The sequence below is a fragment of the Taeniopygia guttata genome, chromosome 5 (assembly GCF_048771995.1).
Source record: "Taeniopygia guttata chromosome 5, bTaeGut7.mat, whole genome shotgun sequence".
NCBI lineage: Eukaryota > Metazoa > Chordata > Aves > Passeriformes > Estrildidae > Taeniopygia > Taeniopygia guttata.
In genome coordinates this window covers 44302644-44317034 of record NC_133030.1, presented here as the reverse complement: position 1 = coordinate 44317034, position 14391 = coordinate 44302644, and the positions used below count along the sequence as shown (strand labels likewise).

General features: G+C 37.1%; 1 protein-coding gene across 43 annotated transcripts in view; it reads right to left on the bottom strand.

Moving 5' to 3' along the window:
- Positions 1 to 14391, bottom strand: part of NRXN3 (neurexin 3) — a 958542-nt gene that overhangs the window by 230814 nt on the left and 713337 nt on the right. For all 43 annotated transcript variants that reach the window (XR_012056601.1, XR_012056602.1, XR_012056603.1 and 40 more), the window contains one exon: positions 12498 to 12679. Coding sequence is in view for 40 of the 43 variants with exons in the window: in XM_072930751.1 (XP_072786852.1) it covers positions 12498 to 12679 (182 nt within the window). In the remaining 3 variants the exon portion in view is untranslated. The remainder of the gene's footprint in view (positions 1 to 12497; positions 12680 to 14391) is intronic.

The window sequence follows — 14391 nt, the reverse complement described above, 5'->3', positions numbered from 1 at the left end:
ATGATGTGTCAGAGTAAGGGCAGGTGTTATGCACAGAAAAATACTGAAAGCACTATGCAATACCTAAATGATGTGGGCAAAGCAGCTCACATTCATAGTTTTGCCTATTTTTGCATTTTTAAAGACAAAATCCTCCTTCCCTATGCCTCTATAAATCTCTTATTTTCCTAGCTTCTTTTCACACCCAGTTTTGTAATCTAAGTTTTTCATTAAGGAAATAAATAAACTTGCTAACAAATAGCTGTTCTGAGAGGAGAAGGACAGGAGTAGAGCAAGCGGGAAATACATTGTGCAACTTGATCAAGGGATCTTAAGACACAGCCAAAGACAATCAATATTGGGTGCCTTGCTTCAAAATTGCATGCTACAATGTATTACCCCGTCCCTAAAGAGCAGCAATCATCCTTCACCGCCACTGCTCGCATTACATGTGATGTCTTTTCAATTATCTCAAAGGCCAGATTTACCACTCTCTATTCACAAATTCACAAGCCCATTAATGGCCATCTTGGGAATCATTGCAAGGCTGCAGACTACATATCACGTGATGATCTCTCTGATACAGGTTTTATAAACTGAGTCAACATGCCATCTTATGTATCAAAATACTTTTTTTCCTAGACTAACAGGAAACCAGAGAACAGCTCCTCTGCCTTCTAAACCAGCATTATCATTTACACCAGCTGTCACTGAAAGCTGGAAAAATAAGTTCTAGGAAAATAATTACATGTAATAAGTAATGATGTTATGATGAATACCACCACACTGGGAGGGAACTGAAAGGTTTTGGTTGAGAACACGTCCTTTAAAATGATCCTACCACTGCTGTAAAAAATTTTGGAACAGATGTGATTGGATTACATCTATCTGCAGATACAATCCAGCTGTGTCTATGCAGCCAACCAAGCTCAGAACCAATGACTCCCTGCCTGGTTTGCAAGGACCTAACTTGGGTCTACAATAAAGTAGTGATGTGTATTTGGTGCTGCAGCTGCATCAATAAATTCTCCCAAACACAGCAGAAGATTCAGGTGTAAAAGCAGTGAAACCTGCCTGGAGCTGCAGCTTGTGAATTCCTGTGTTTGAATTTGCATTAGTTCTGGGATATCTTCATGATGACCCACTATAATACAGAGATAGCCCAGAAGAGCCTGGGAGGTTTGGTGGGGAGCTGCTGACACAAAGCACAGGAAATGCAATTCTCTGTAAATGCCACTGATAGGTAAACATCAAAAGAAAGAGAGAAGCTAAAGGGAAACATGGGCACAAAACAAATGTAGGTTAGACTGACATGTATGAATAAATTCTGACATCAAAATAAGTTAAAGTCTTAGGAAAAATATTGATTTTAGAACAGTATTTCAGTAGAAATAGCAAAACCAGAAAACCAGAAGGGATGAGGTAGAACTGATACAGCCAGAAAAGAGGATGCAATGGTGCAGCTATGAAGGTAGAGGACTGGACTGGATAACTTAGATAGTCCTTTCCCTGTTATGTGTTCCTAAATCAAGATATCCACCCAGCAACCCCAAAAACCGCATCTATATGTGTAGCCTCAAAACCAAAGAGATTTTTCCCATCAAAAAAGGAACACAGGAAAAATACTGATCAGAATAAAAACTAATGAAGATTTTAAAATCTATTTCAAGCAAAAAAATTTACTAACACAACCTCCTTCCCTTCACAGAAGCAGACAAGAGAAGGCAAGAATATGGTGCATGACAGCAAGAAGGAAATTTTTGCATTAAAAAAAACGAAAGATCTGTACATGAAAAGACTTACAACTTCTTCAAATAATTAATAGAGAAAGAAACTTTCTAGTCACAAAACTGGACAGAATTAGTACAGTTGGATTTTAACACATTGTAGGCAAGTCCTTTCAATGTAACAAAACAATGGACTAAGTTTTTCTCGTCGAACTTTCCCAAAAATGTAAGGGTAAAAAAAGCATCCATGGTACTAGATTTCAGATGAGATTTTCTGAAAATAAAACAATAAAAGAGATATGATAAGACAGGAAAGGAAGCCTGAGTCAGTAAAATTTTTTTTCATACTTAATGAATGCTATTACCCACCTTCCAGAAACTGTACTCTTAACATCAGTAATTGACAAGAATAAAGAATAAGCTAAAACAAGGGTTGTGTGAACTGAAAGTAAATTTGGACAGTCAAAGCTAGTAATATACTTGATTATCAGATATGGGTAAAAATATGCTCAGCTGATGCTTTGCACTGTCCCAAATTATACCAGTTATTCAAGGCAGTCCTTTTCTGTAGGCTAGAAATTATTTAAACAAAGCATCAAGAATTTAAGTGCAGCAGGAAAAAAGGTATGCCAAGATATTTAAGAGAATATTCGCACTACATAAGCTTTTCTTCAACTTGCTTTCAGACTGTTGAAGTCTTTACAGTCTCTTCATCCCACTATCCCACTTTTACATAAGGAGGTGGAAGAAGAAAATGACTTTATCATGTATTTAACATAAAAGCCTTTCAAACCAGCAGGAATCATTCAGTTCAATCATGCTTTATGTACTGAAGGTTAACTAATGGGAGAGGCTTATTAGCAAAATAACACCACTTTTGCCTTGATCCAACAACACACAAGCTAAGCAAACTCAGGATGCATGCACACTTAGAGAGGAAAAACAAGCAACAACAAATACACCACACAGCATTTTACACCTGGTGCTGTAAAATCAGCTCTCAGATGTGTGGGCAACAGCAGCTTTCCCAGGGCACTACCTTCCCCCAGCTGTTGGTACTAAACCTCTTGGGGTGGGACAAGGGAGGACTTTGAAGACTTCTGATTTAAGAAAAGATGAACATTTGGAGCCAGCCAGCTACAGTTCTGAGGCAATAGCCCCAGTTACATAATTTAACCTCTAAAGCCTCATTTTTCTCATTGCACAAGCATGTTTAAACTACCTTTGCAAGAGATATGGTGATGTGTTTATATAGCTGCTCTAAAATTACATGCAATAGTGTGTTTTAGGCATTATAATAACTGTTAGAACAATGTTTCTGAATAGGAAGTGTTTTCAAGAAACACTAGCTTTTGCTAGAGTTTTAGTCAAATTCCAGTGCATTTTCTCCTCAGAATTGACTCTACAGTGTCCTTGTAGAATAGAAAAAGCAAAATTGCCCTTAATTTCCTATATAAAACTGTCTAGGACTAGTCATTCATGCTCTCTACAACAGATGATTTTCAACTCAGCTGCATATCAATGATCAAGTTATCTTTTCCCTGCACTGAGTTTTGAAACCCTATAAAATTCAAGTCCTATAGCAAACAATGTCTAATATTGCTTGGATTAGATCAAGTTCATATTCTTTTTCCTCATAAGATTCAATAATATGTCCTGTTTAGGATGTTCCTCCTAGAGGCTTAATAGAGAAACAATTCATTTTGCTATAGCTGACATAGTATGAAACAGTTGTTAACCTTTGATGAGAAGGTTACATGAGCTACCAAGCTGGGGTAAATTATACTGACAATTGCCCTTGTTTAATTGCTTTTGAGTAGTACCGAGTATGTCTAAATGTGTGGTGAATTATTATTGTAGCCTGCTGCTATCCATTAACATGGAGATCAAGAATTTTATTTTACTTTTTTGATGCAGCCATAGAGAAGGTGATAAAGGCTTTAATTGCAAACAGATTTATTTTAGAACCTATTAGTGCAATTTATCCAAGCATACAGAAGATGAGTTGGTCTGAACAAGCTTGTAAGTTTAAAGCTTCTTATAAAAGGTAAAACTCTATATTGCCAATTGTTAGCATCTACAAATATGAAAGATTTTAGTCTCTTTTGGAACAAGTACTGAAAACCTCACACTTGTCTTCGACTCTTGGTTCTTTCAAGCAAAGAACATCAGTTGAGATGATCTTATTTCTTTGACTCTGCCAGAAAAAAACCTTCACATTACTTCAATTCCTTTGTATTTAGTATTTAAAAGAAAAATACAAAGAAGCAGAATAGAAATTTTCTCAACATCAAAAAAAAACTATCGCAATTGTTTCTTTGTTTATTCACTCACTGACAAGACTGACAAAATTTGAAAATCCCAATTATTAGTTCTGAAATACTAAGAGAAAGTACTGCAAAACAGGAAAGGCAATTCAGCTCAGGTTTTATTGAAATTATATTATATAGCCGTATATGACATATTCTACCTAAGCACTACAGTCAAAAGAGAGAGTAAAATTAATACCAAGAAAACCATAGTATTTGTACAGTATAAAAGAACTAGCAATAGCATAATATTTATTGCCATACAGGGTGTTTGGATAGATACTGTGAGGTACTCTGGCATTTGACTGTTTAACGTCTAATAGCAATTCACAAAACCACAATGAATCCTAAGACAAACCTGGACAAAACAGCGGCTGCATATTTAGGGAAGACTCTTTCTTCTGAGATATCCCATTTGCTTCTAATTAGGAATTTTTTTTTTTTATTTCTGCACTTAGACTAAAAGTGCACTTAGACTAAAATGCTAGTGTCTGACTTTGCCAGTTGTACATTAGAAGTGGCAGATGTGTATTCTGAAAAAATGCTGTCCACTATACGAAACCACTACGATCTTAGCAGATGCTTCTGTGACTCAGCAAAGCTCTTTTAAGTTATAGTATTTAGCTGCCTTTATCTTTAAGATAGGTTTCAGAAAATTACCAAAATGTAACTTCCCACTGTCATCCATTTCCTCCAATTCTAAATTTTCACTCTCTGTTGTCTAGCTGAATTCAACAGATTTGAGATCCAAACTCCTGAAATTATTTTCAGATTCATAACTCTAATCAGGCTAATTTATGGTCTAATCAGCAGTTTTACCATTCATGCCAACATTGCACTACCAACTCTTTCTTCCATGTCTCAAATCAGGTTCACAATGTTCAATGACAACTGCAAAAACACTGGGATCTATGCACAACCTGTCACTGAGTGAGGAGTTAATGAAGCCCTGTACCAAAGCACTGAGGTTCCATGCTGCCTGAATGGAGGCAGGGATGCAGAATCCATCATCGTTAGCCACGGGACACCAGCGCGCCGTCTCCTGCACCGCTGCACTCAGCGCCGCACACTCCTTTGAACACCTGGGGCAGGCACTGGAGACAGGGCGGGGAATGGAGCACAAAAGAGAGGCTGGGTGGGGCACTGAGAGAGCTGCGTGGGGCACAGTGCCAAATGGTGCCAGCCATGAACTGGGCTGAAAACCTCCCCCATGTTCATAGCTTTAGTCTCAACTCACGGCCTTCTACCAGAGACTTCCACTCAAGAGCTAGGAGATAACAATAAATGGACAATTCCTATGCACAATATGAACTAGTTAAAATTCTATAAAAATGGATTATTAATCACCTGCAAAAATTAAAAAAGAAGTACCAATAGCATGTTTTAAAGCTGGCTTGAAAACTGAAAGTCCATTTCTTTTCTTCAAATTAGTTTTCCTTTACTAATTCTTCTGTGCTCTAGGGAACAATAAATGCAGCATGCAGGAACACATGGGACTTCACAGACCAAAAGGGTTTAGGAAAGGACAGGAAAAGACTGAGAGCATTTTGGGACAAGATCATTGTGTATTTAAATAGAATGCTTCCATTAAGAAAAAAAAAAAAAAAAGTCAGGCTCTTTGGCAGTTTTACACCAGCTGGCAAAACAACATGTGACATGCATATCTCAGATTTGAGAGTCATTCACATATAGCCTCTCTCAGGCAAAATAACAACACTGAAATCATATATATTTGCTATGAGGATTTTTTATTCAATAAACCTGCTATAATGGCCAAGCAGCTGCAATATAGTCCATTTTTTTTTTGTGCAGATGATCTGCATATGGCAGCCTATAATAGGTTCACTATTTTCAAAGTACATGGTCAGGAACAGAGGCCTTTTTCCAGGTCAAGACTATGCAGGACAGCTTGACCCTGCCTAGTAACTGAGCATTCCCCAGTCTGCTCATTCACTTGCTCCTCCTGAACAAGGATGCAAAGAAAATTGGAAAAGCAGAAGTAAGAGAACTTATGGATGGGTATAAAGACAGTTTACTAATGAAGCAAAACCATACTGCTTCCCATTGACAGGCAGATGTTGAGCCACTCCCTGATAAGCAGGGCCTCTATATGCACACCTTACTTGGAAAGACATAGGCCATATAACATCAGCATCCCCTCTTACCCTTCTTTTCCCGGCATTTTTTATTTTGCCAGGTACATTATCTTATGGAATGGAATGTCACTATGGTCAGTTTGGCTTAGCTTTTCCAGCTGTGCTTCCTTCCAAATTCCAGTGCACTGACAGCATATTCACCGAGTTATGAATTCATTATGGTTTGTCTTTTAACTTACAAATTAGCTTTTAGGGTAATTTTATCATCTCCAATTCTTGTGATCAACATAAAGAAATGGAGTGCCATTAAGATGACAGCCTCAACTGAAGATGACTATCATCCTAAGGGAAAAGGAAGATGTGACTTAAAACTTGCACTTAATAACACAAATATAGAAAGGACGTAAACACTTGTGATGTGCTCTGTAAGACACTCATAACCTATTTGTAATGCAATAGCTCAATGCTTGTAGTCTCCCAACTTATTCCTTGCTGCTAGAGAACAGTAGTGCCACCCCAATCGTGGCGGTACCAGCAGTCTATCTGGCCTACACAGCTAAGCAGAAACCTGCTCCACTGTAGCAAGGGGAGGTAGGACACTTAAGGTACTGCAGTATATGTACATGTATGTCACATCTTAAATGAGCATTTTCTTGTCAATCCCAATTCCCTTAAATAGAATGCAACCTAAGCTAAGTTAAAGGTATCCATGAACTAGTTAGTCTGAACTTCAAGAATTGACAAATCCCAGCAACAAATGTTTATAAAATATATATGATGATGTGAAGGAGAGACTCCAGCGAATCTTCATGCGCTAATGTTAAATCAAAACAGTTCTTTCAGTCCCTCATTTGGCTCATTTTCCATCTTGTCTAGGAGGTTAGCAGTCAAGGCTTTAAGCATACATTAATTCCCAGGTGGTACCTATTAAAGATGGTATATTCAGAAGTCTCTGCCAGAGAACTTACTCCTAGCAGAAAGCTACATTCAGACAGTTTTTATATATTAATAATCACAGGAGACCTGCAGAGCACTCCCTCAGGATGGTTGCTAGATTTGTCTTTGTAAAAAATGTCTGTAGACAGTTTGTTCTTTAGACCTTCTAAGGATCTAGACAATATAATATTTTGCTTGAAAGCTCTTGCTAATTCTCTCCCCTTACCAGCAAGCAATCTAGTCACTCTCATTCAATAGTTCACTTCCTCAGCTAAATGTGTTATACAAGATGTTGTCTCCTGCACTTAGCCATTTTATAAATAATTTCTTGCTTTAACAAAGAAGCCTTTGTCACATTTCACCTTTTGCTGATCCACTGATTGCTTCACTATAAAGCATCTTTGATTGAATTTGTTCTAAAACAATCTATAGGGGTTCATAATTTGTATAAATTAAATTAGGAAAAATGTACACAGTTCTTTGCTGTTTCATGAAGGAAATGAGGCATAATGGGCACTAAACACTTTGGAACTCATATCTGCTTAACCATTTCTGCTATTCTCCAAGAACTGTAGCAAACTCAGAGATTACTCTACACACTGCTTGAAATCCTGGAAAAGTAAGAGTAAAAACACTGTTCTAAATAGACATCTAATAGACATCAATGTAAATACAGTCAAGATATGGTAGATAAAATTATTTATGTTCACAAAAAATAAACTTGAACAAACTTAGGGTTCTATACAAGAACAAAAAAGGTGGTCTAACATGGTGAATCACCCTAAGAGAAAATTGTAACTAACATCAGTAAAGGCAGCTAAAACTAAAGCAAAACACAAGATAGGATATTGAAGCAGATCACTCTTCTACAGCCTCTGCTGATATACTGCCTGCAAAATAATGCCGGTTAGTCTTAAGGAAACCCTGCTCTTTCTACTTTCTTGGATACAAAAATGTAAGCCTGTTAATGCTCTGTCTGTATTCAGCCTCAGAAAGGCTGAAATATCTTGCATCAAAGAGACTTTGGTTTCAGAAAAGTAAGACAAAAACTCCAATTGTATTTTGCCATTTATTATCTCAAAGTAACCTTAAGTTATTCAGTTCATCATATACCCTCTGGTTACGATAAGGACAACCCTGCATCTATCCCTCTCCTGATTCTAAATCATCTGCTCCTTCTGTATGTGCTCAGATGACATACCACTGCAGTTTGGAAGGCAGACTTCATAGACAGGAGCCAGAATTGGTTTTACAACTGTAAAATCCACAGACTTGGGCTAGAATAATTGAAAAGAAAATAAATTACAAAGTACACATTCACTTTCATCCATTTATACTTATTTGGATCTAGCAATGCCATCTCTAACTCAGGGAAAACTTACTACACTTATTGCTTAAAGATCAAAATGGGCTACATCAGATGCTGTAGCCTTCAGTGGTAGTCTAGTGCTAAATGATGGATCCCCCCCCTGGCCTGGGCCTACTTAGGCAAAACTCATCCTAAAATCACTAACAATTTGCCCAAACCTGAATTCCTTCTTGTGGGGAACTCAGAAACTGGAACAGCCTCACAGCACCATTCTGAAGATCCAGAAGCTTGATGGCAGTTTACCATACAGAACAAAATAAAAGAATGCAGACTAAACCAGCAGCACACGTGAATGATTTCTGTCTCCACAATTACTACAAGAATGACACCCATCATCACTTGCAGCCATTTCTCTCCCCATTTCATCTCTATGTTTTGTATGTGATGAAGCACAAAAAAATAAGGTGTAGTGCAGCAAAGTGAATAAACAGACAGAAGCATTGAACCCACAACTCAAGACAGGCAGTCATTTAAGTAGCCATTGTGGAAGACAATTTCCTGGTATAGGTTTAGACTTGTGCTTTGATTGAATTGTCAGAAAAACAAAAAAATATCATAAGGAGGGATCTGATGCTCTAGCAACACTCTCACTTCATGTGCTACAGTCTGTTCACACAAACACCTCATGCTTCATATGCAAGATCGATCTGAATGGTGTGCCATCCATTTCTGCAGGGCTGCCACCTCATTCTTCACTGTAATTCAGGAGAGAAAATAGTTTCAGAGGCTGTAATTTTTGTCATATAAAACAGACCTCTTAGTCAATAAATTTCCACAATATCTGAAAGACTCATAATTTAAATATTAATTTTAACAGAACAGTTGCAAATTAAATAGGTAAATACGTAACTTTGACTTCAAATCTACAAATAGAAGAGATCAATGGACACTCCAGAACATATATGATATTAAGAAAGTAGATTTAACTACTAAAAGGTCTCCTTAGAAGAGTATGAGCAACTTTTACAATCTTTAAAATGCAATCAGATCTTGATAAACCATAGCCATTACTATTACTTTTGGATTAGATTTTAGTTTAGTGATGCACATTAGAAAACAATGATCATCAGGTGGCTTTTGCCACCTGTTATCACCAATAGAACACCCAGGGAAGGGTGAGGAGGTCAGCATCCAGTAAATGGCATGCAAAAGAGTCTGTGAATGGAATATCTAAAAAGGCCTCAGGAAAAGAGGTATACCCAGGATTTTTTATTAACCCAGAAAAATCTCTGTCAGTTTTATTATTACTATTATCATTAAATATAATTGCATCTGAAAAAGTCAAGATGCTAAATATAAATAAAATAAATTACCTTAAAATTAGTGTTTTCTCTTTCTCTTATAATTTGCTTCATGGTTTAAGTAGATGGGTTTTCAAAGTTTATTTTATTATCACTTTAATCTGTTTTCATAGCTCTGATTTTAAAATCTATTTATCTCACATTTCTATGACAATTTTACCCATGCTGTCTTGCTTCTCTTGACAATTGAAAATGGCCTAATGGAAGGCTTTGAAGAAAAGAAGATGGACAAAGTCTTTGATTATGACAGCACAAGCATGTAGCAGTTCTCAGACAGTTACAAAAGATCTTGGTCTCATGAAAAGTTTGCATGCAATTTGTTAAGAGATCCGAAATGGTCTTAACTGTCATTTCAAGATGCACCTTTAACTTTAGATTTCATTTTTTTTTCTGAAATAATCCTGATGTAAGCTCACTTCTATTTCTTTGAACCATAAACCAGAGATAACAGTCTTACAGACATTCAAGAAGTCAATAACACTTTAAAAGTTCCTCTTCAACTTTCCTATTGCATGTCACAGCATGAATCTCAGTTGACATTCTTTATTTGAACAGTTAGGTAGAGTCAGTTATATATATGATGAACAGTGATACCATACCCAGAAGAGCACAGCAGCATGCCTTTGCTCCTCATGAATGACTGGCAAATCCTCCTAATCCATCCTGACCACAAAAGAACAAGAGAAATTAAAGCTGAACTAGTTCTATATTTACTGCTAGTGAACAGCTTCAGGGATAAAATTGGCCAAACTACACAGGAAGCATTCAATAGAACTTTTAGCAAGAATATCAACCACAATAAGTAGATTTTATTTAAATATCTGAAATAATCTGAAGCTAGCACCATGCCAAACAGAGTAGTTTGAAAAAGAAATATGGAAAAGAAGCTGAAAAATGTTCATTATTTTCTTTTCCAAAACTGATTGGAAAGAGAAAGCAATGATTTTTTTTTGTTATTATTTTTTTTAATGAATGTGTATGTCTCAGGTTTAATTTCTTTGTTTCAGTCTATTCAGCAAAATTTTTTATAATTAAAAAAGAAATCAGTCATTAAAATGTTCAGTTAAGGGTAGAGAAAGGTAAATGATTGAGACCAAGATAGAGAGAAAAAAAATGTGCCTTCATCATTAATGCTGCGACGAATCATTGTGCAAGTACTTATCTTACTGTAGAACTTAAATTTCTGTCGTTGGTACTTGTGTCCATTTCCCCTCTTCCTTCTACCAACTACTACAAAGAAGAGCCTGACTTTCATTTTCTCTATAACATCCCATAAGGCATGCAAGAGCACATGATCCCATCTTAGACTTTTTCTACAGCCTCAACAAATTCATAACTCTGCACCTCTCCTCACATGCAAGAAGACTGTTTTCCAGTTAATTTATAGCATTTTGCATGTTATAATGTAACACCTGAAGAATATACATTGCCTTGCTCAGATATGTCAAGTCACATTTACATAATTTGAGTCGCAGAGTTGCAACCAATTAGGCTTAGCACTGCTCAATTTTATAGTCTTCTGGGGCTTTTTGTTTTGTTTTTAAGAAATGAAGAAAACCTGGTTTTATACTAAAAAAAGAGCCAGGATTTGATCTAATTTTCATTCCAGCACAAAAAAGCCTAAATATTTGGATATATCGCAAAAGAGAAAAACCAGAATGGGTGACAGTCTAATGGCTCAAGCCATATCTATCCCATTCCAATGAATCTGAATTTTACAACAGGATTCAAAATAAAAGCCACTTAAAATGCTGGCAGTGAGCACTAGAACATTGTTTCTGGTTGTTTCAGAACCACCCTGCAATATATCCAGTGCTTCAACGTGATTGTATATATGGCAAACTCCAGCAGCAGACTAAGGCCCTTCGTCATTTACTTTAGGTCTGTTTTGGCCCCTAACATTCCTTCCTGTTTACTTATGTCTTCAAGGTTCCATGAAATGTCAACATACCCCAAGCTCATTCAAAATTTGCAAAGGGCCCAATTGCCCTTCCACTATGAATTAATGCATAATATATTGCAAATAATCTGAACATCAAGTAACATGAACAGCATTTACCTCTAGTAAACCTCTTGGCTATTTGCCAGACAAAACCAAAGCAAACAGCCTCTTCTCCACCCAAAGAATCACATAAAGTAACAAACTCTGAGTGTTTCCAGTCCTAGTGTTCTCATTTTCTCCAGTAATTCAACTATCCTAAACCCCCCTTCATTCAAGCTCTCACTCTATTTTTTTCTTGCAAAGCCATGTTGTGCTAACATAAAATTCTTATTCTTTTGAACTACCCTGCTAAAGCAAGCATCAGCTATGTCAGCTTGAGGATCTGTTCAGTTCTCACTTAACGTTCTTCGTGAGGAAAAAAACAACAACCTTTACTTTTAAAAGCTTCTACTCTTTGCTTTCCAAGAATAGAAATATTTCACCAGAAATTCAGCTGTATTCAAGACTGTGCATATGAATCAGTAGATTACCACTGATGCAAAATGTTCCTTCACTTTTTGAACAAATCCTACTACTGAATCACACAAAGCTTTTGAGTTTTGTTTGTTTCCTCCCTCCCAAATTACTTTGGCATCAAGATTTAATCCTCTATGCATCCCATTCAGCAACTCTATAAAACCCTAAAGAACTACTATAAGCAGTTTAACCTGATGAGAATTGAAGACATAGAAAATACAGAATATGGCACATGATAGTTTAGAGTAACAGCTTTCTTCAAATGCATATCCAGTTAAGAGAAACCCAGGTCTGGGAGAGACGTGGGCCTTTCTGTACTCACTATGTGCAGCTGCAGAAAATCACCAAGCCCAGGGGCACTGTCAATCCGGACAAGAATGCCATCCTTCACTGTTGTGCTGAAGCCCACAGCAAGACGGTCTGTCCTTGTGCTTGGTCTGTCATTAGCTGGCCAGGTGTACAGGATGAGACCCCCACTCTTCCCAAAGATATATGTGGCACCAGCTACAAGATAAAAAACAAAAGAAAAGTGTATTAGTTACTTATTTGCCAAGTCTGGTGGTAATCCTATGACTATCGAGAGGAACAACTTAAGCAAGCACATCCTTTCATTAGTTACAGGGGTGAAATCAATGTGTCCTGCTGGCCAGGCCTGATGAAATACATTACTAGTTCCTAAGTAAAGCCATGCAGCATTTAAAACAAAGATAAGTGAAGAGTTTATCAAAATTTATCAAGATGGCTTATCAAGAATGAATGATTTCATTAGTGCTAGTACCCCAGACAAGGCTGGATAGAACACCGCTGTTCAGGGGGGAAAATCACAAACCACTCCTATTTCAAAAGCATGGGATTCAATCTTATAAGGGGATTCAAAGGAAATATTTTGCATTTCTCCTTTAGGTTGGACTTGCCTTCAGCTAAAGTCTATTCACACATAGTAGGAGACTATACTTTTCTCAACACTTCATGAGATCTTTTTGATATCTAGTCCACATATTTCCAGCATCATTTGTCTTGTCATAGCTGAGCCTGGGAATTTGTTCCTTGCCCTTGTTTTTAAGGACAACACCAAACTTCTCCCATGTCCTCCCACATTCATGAGGGCCATTTGAGCTGAGGAAGGCAGAAATGCAAGTGAAGAATTATTACTGCAGACGAGTAAGTTGAGAAGCTAAAGCATTTGGAGTTCACATTCTAACTTGAATTCAACAGTCTGAGTTAGGAGCAAGATTTTATAACTCAGCAGTTATAAAATCAGCCCCTGAGCTTTTTAAAAATATATATCTAAAATTCCTGTCCTGTCCAAATCTACAGGCAGGCCAGGAACAACACTCCTCCATGTTTCAGCCACTTACTCATTCAGCCTCCACGTTTCAGCCACTTCTCATTTTTCTGAGCACTATTACAATTGTTACAGAATAGTAAGTAAAAATAACCAGCTTCTGTTACTGAACAAGGATAAAACATATGTAGAAAATACAGGCAATTACTGGGTACATGTTCTGAGTGAAACTACAATTGAGGATTACAACATGTACCATGCAACCCTCTACAGAGTAAAAGTAGATAGATATGGAAACAGGTAGGATCATAGAACGGTAATTTCTACACTTGCCTACAAAGCTGCAGCTTCACTAAAGCTCTCTATGACCTGAATTCCAAATAAATGCTACACATTAGTAGAAATAATTGATATACTTCTCCCTTGCTAAAGAGGCTTCCTCTGCACATCTCAGAACACATTACCAAAACAGACATCAAAAACTCAGCCACAGAGAAATTAAATTATTTGTGAACAGCTGACTCAATGACAGAGCGATAATGAATCATGTTTCCTTCTTCCCTTCTAGGCTTGTGCACGACCAACAGAACATGCCCTCAGTAAATTCAGACAAATGCATCCAAAATCAGGATTATATAGGAAATTTCAGTCATAATTCTGAATTATCAAAGGAGCATATTCTGGCATTCTGGAAATGTGAACATACACTACTTCAGTTTGAGAAAGAATAATTTTACAGACTTGGTCTCCTCATTCAGATTTAAACTCCAGACAGAGGGTGTATGACTATTTTAAAATGTGTAGAAAGAGGTTCTATCTGTTTGAACACATCCCCAGCTCTATCTGCAACCTTATGGTTAGATGGCTGGAGATGACCAGGTAGTGAATTACTCATGTCCTCCCCCCATGCTCAGGTATAACAACAGTCCCC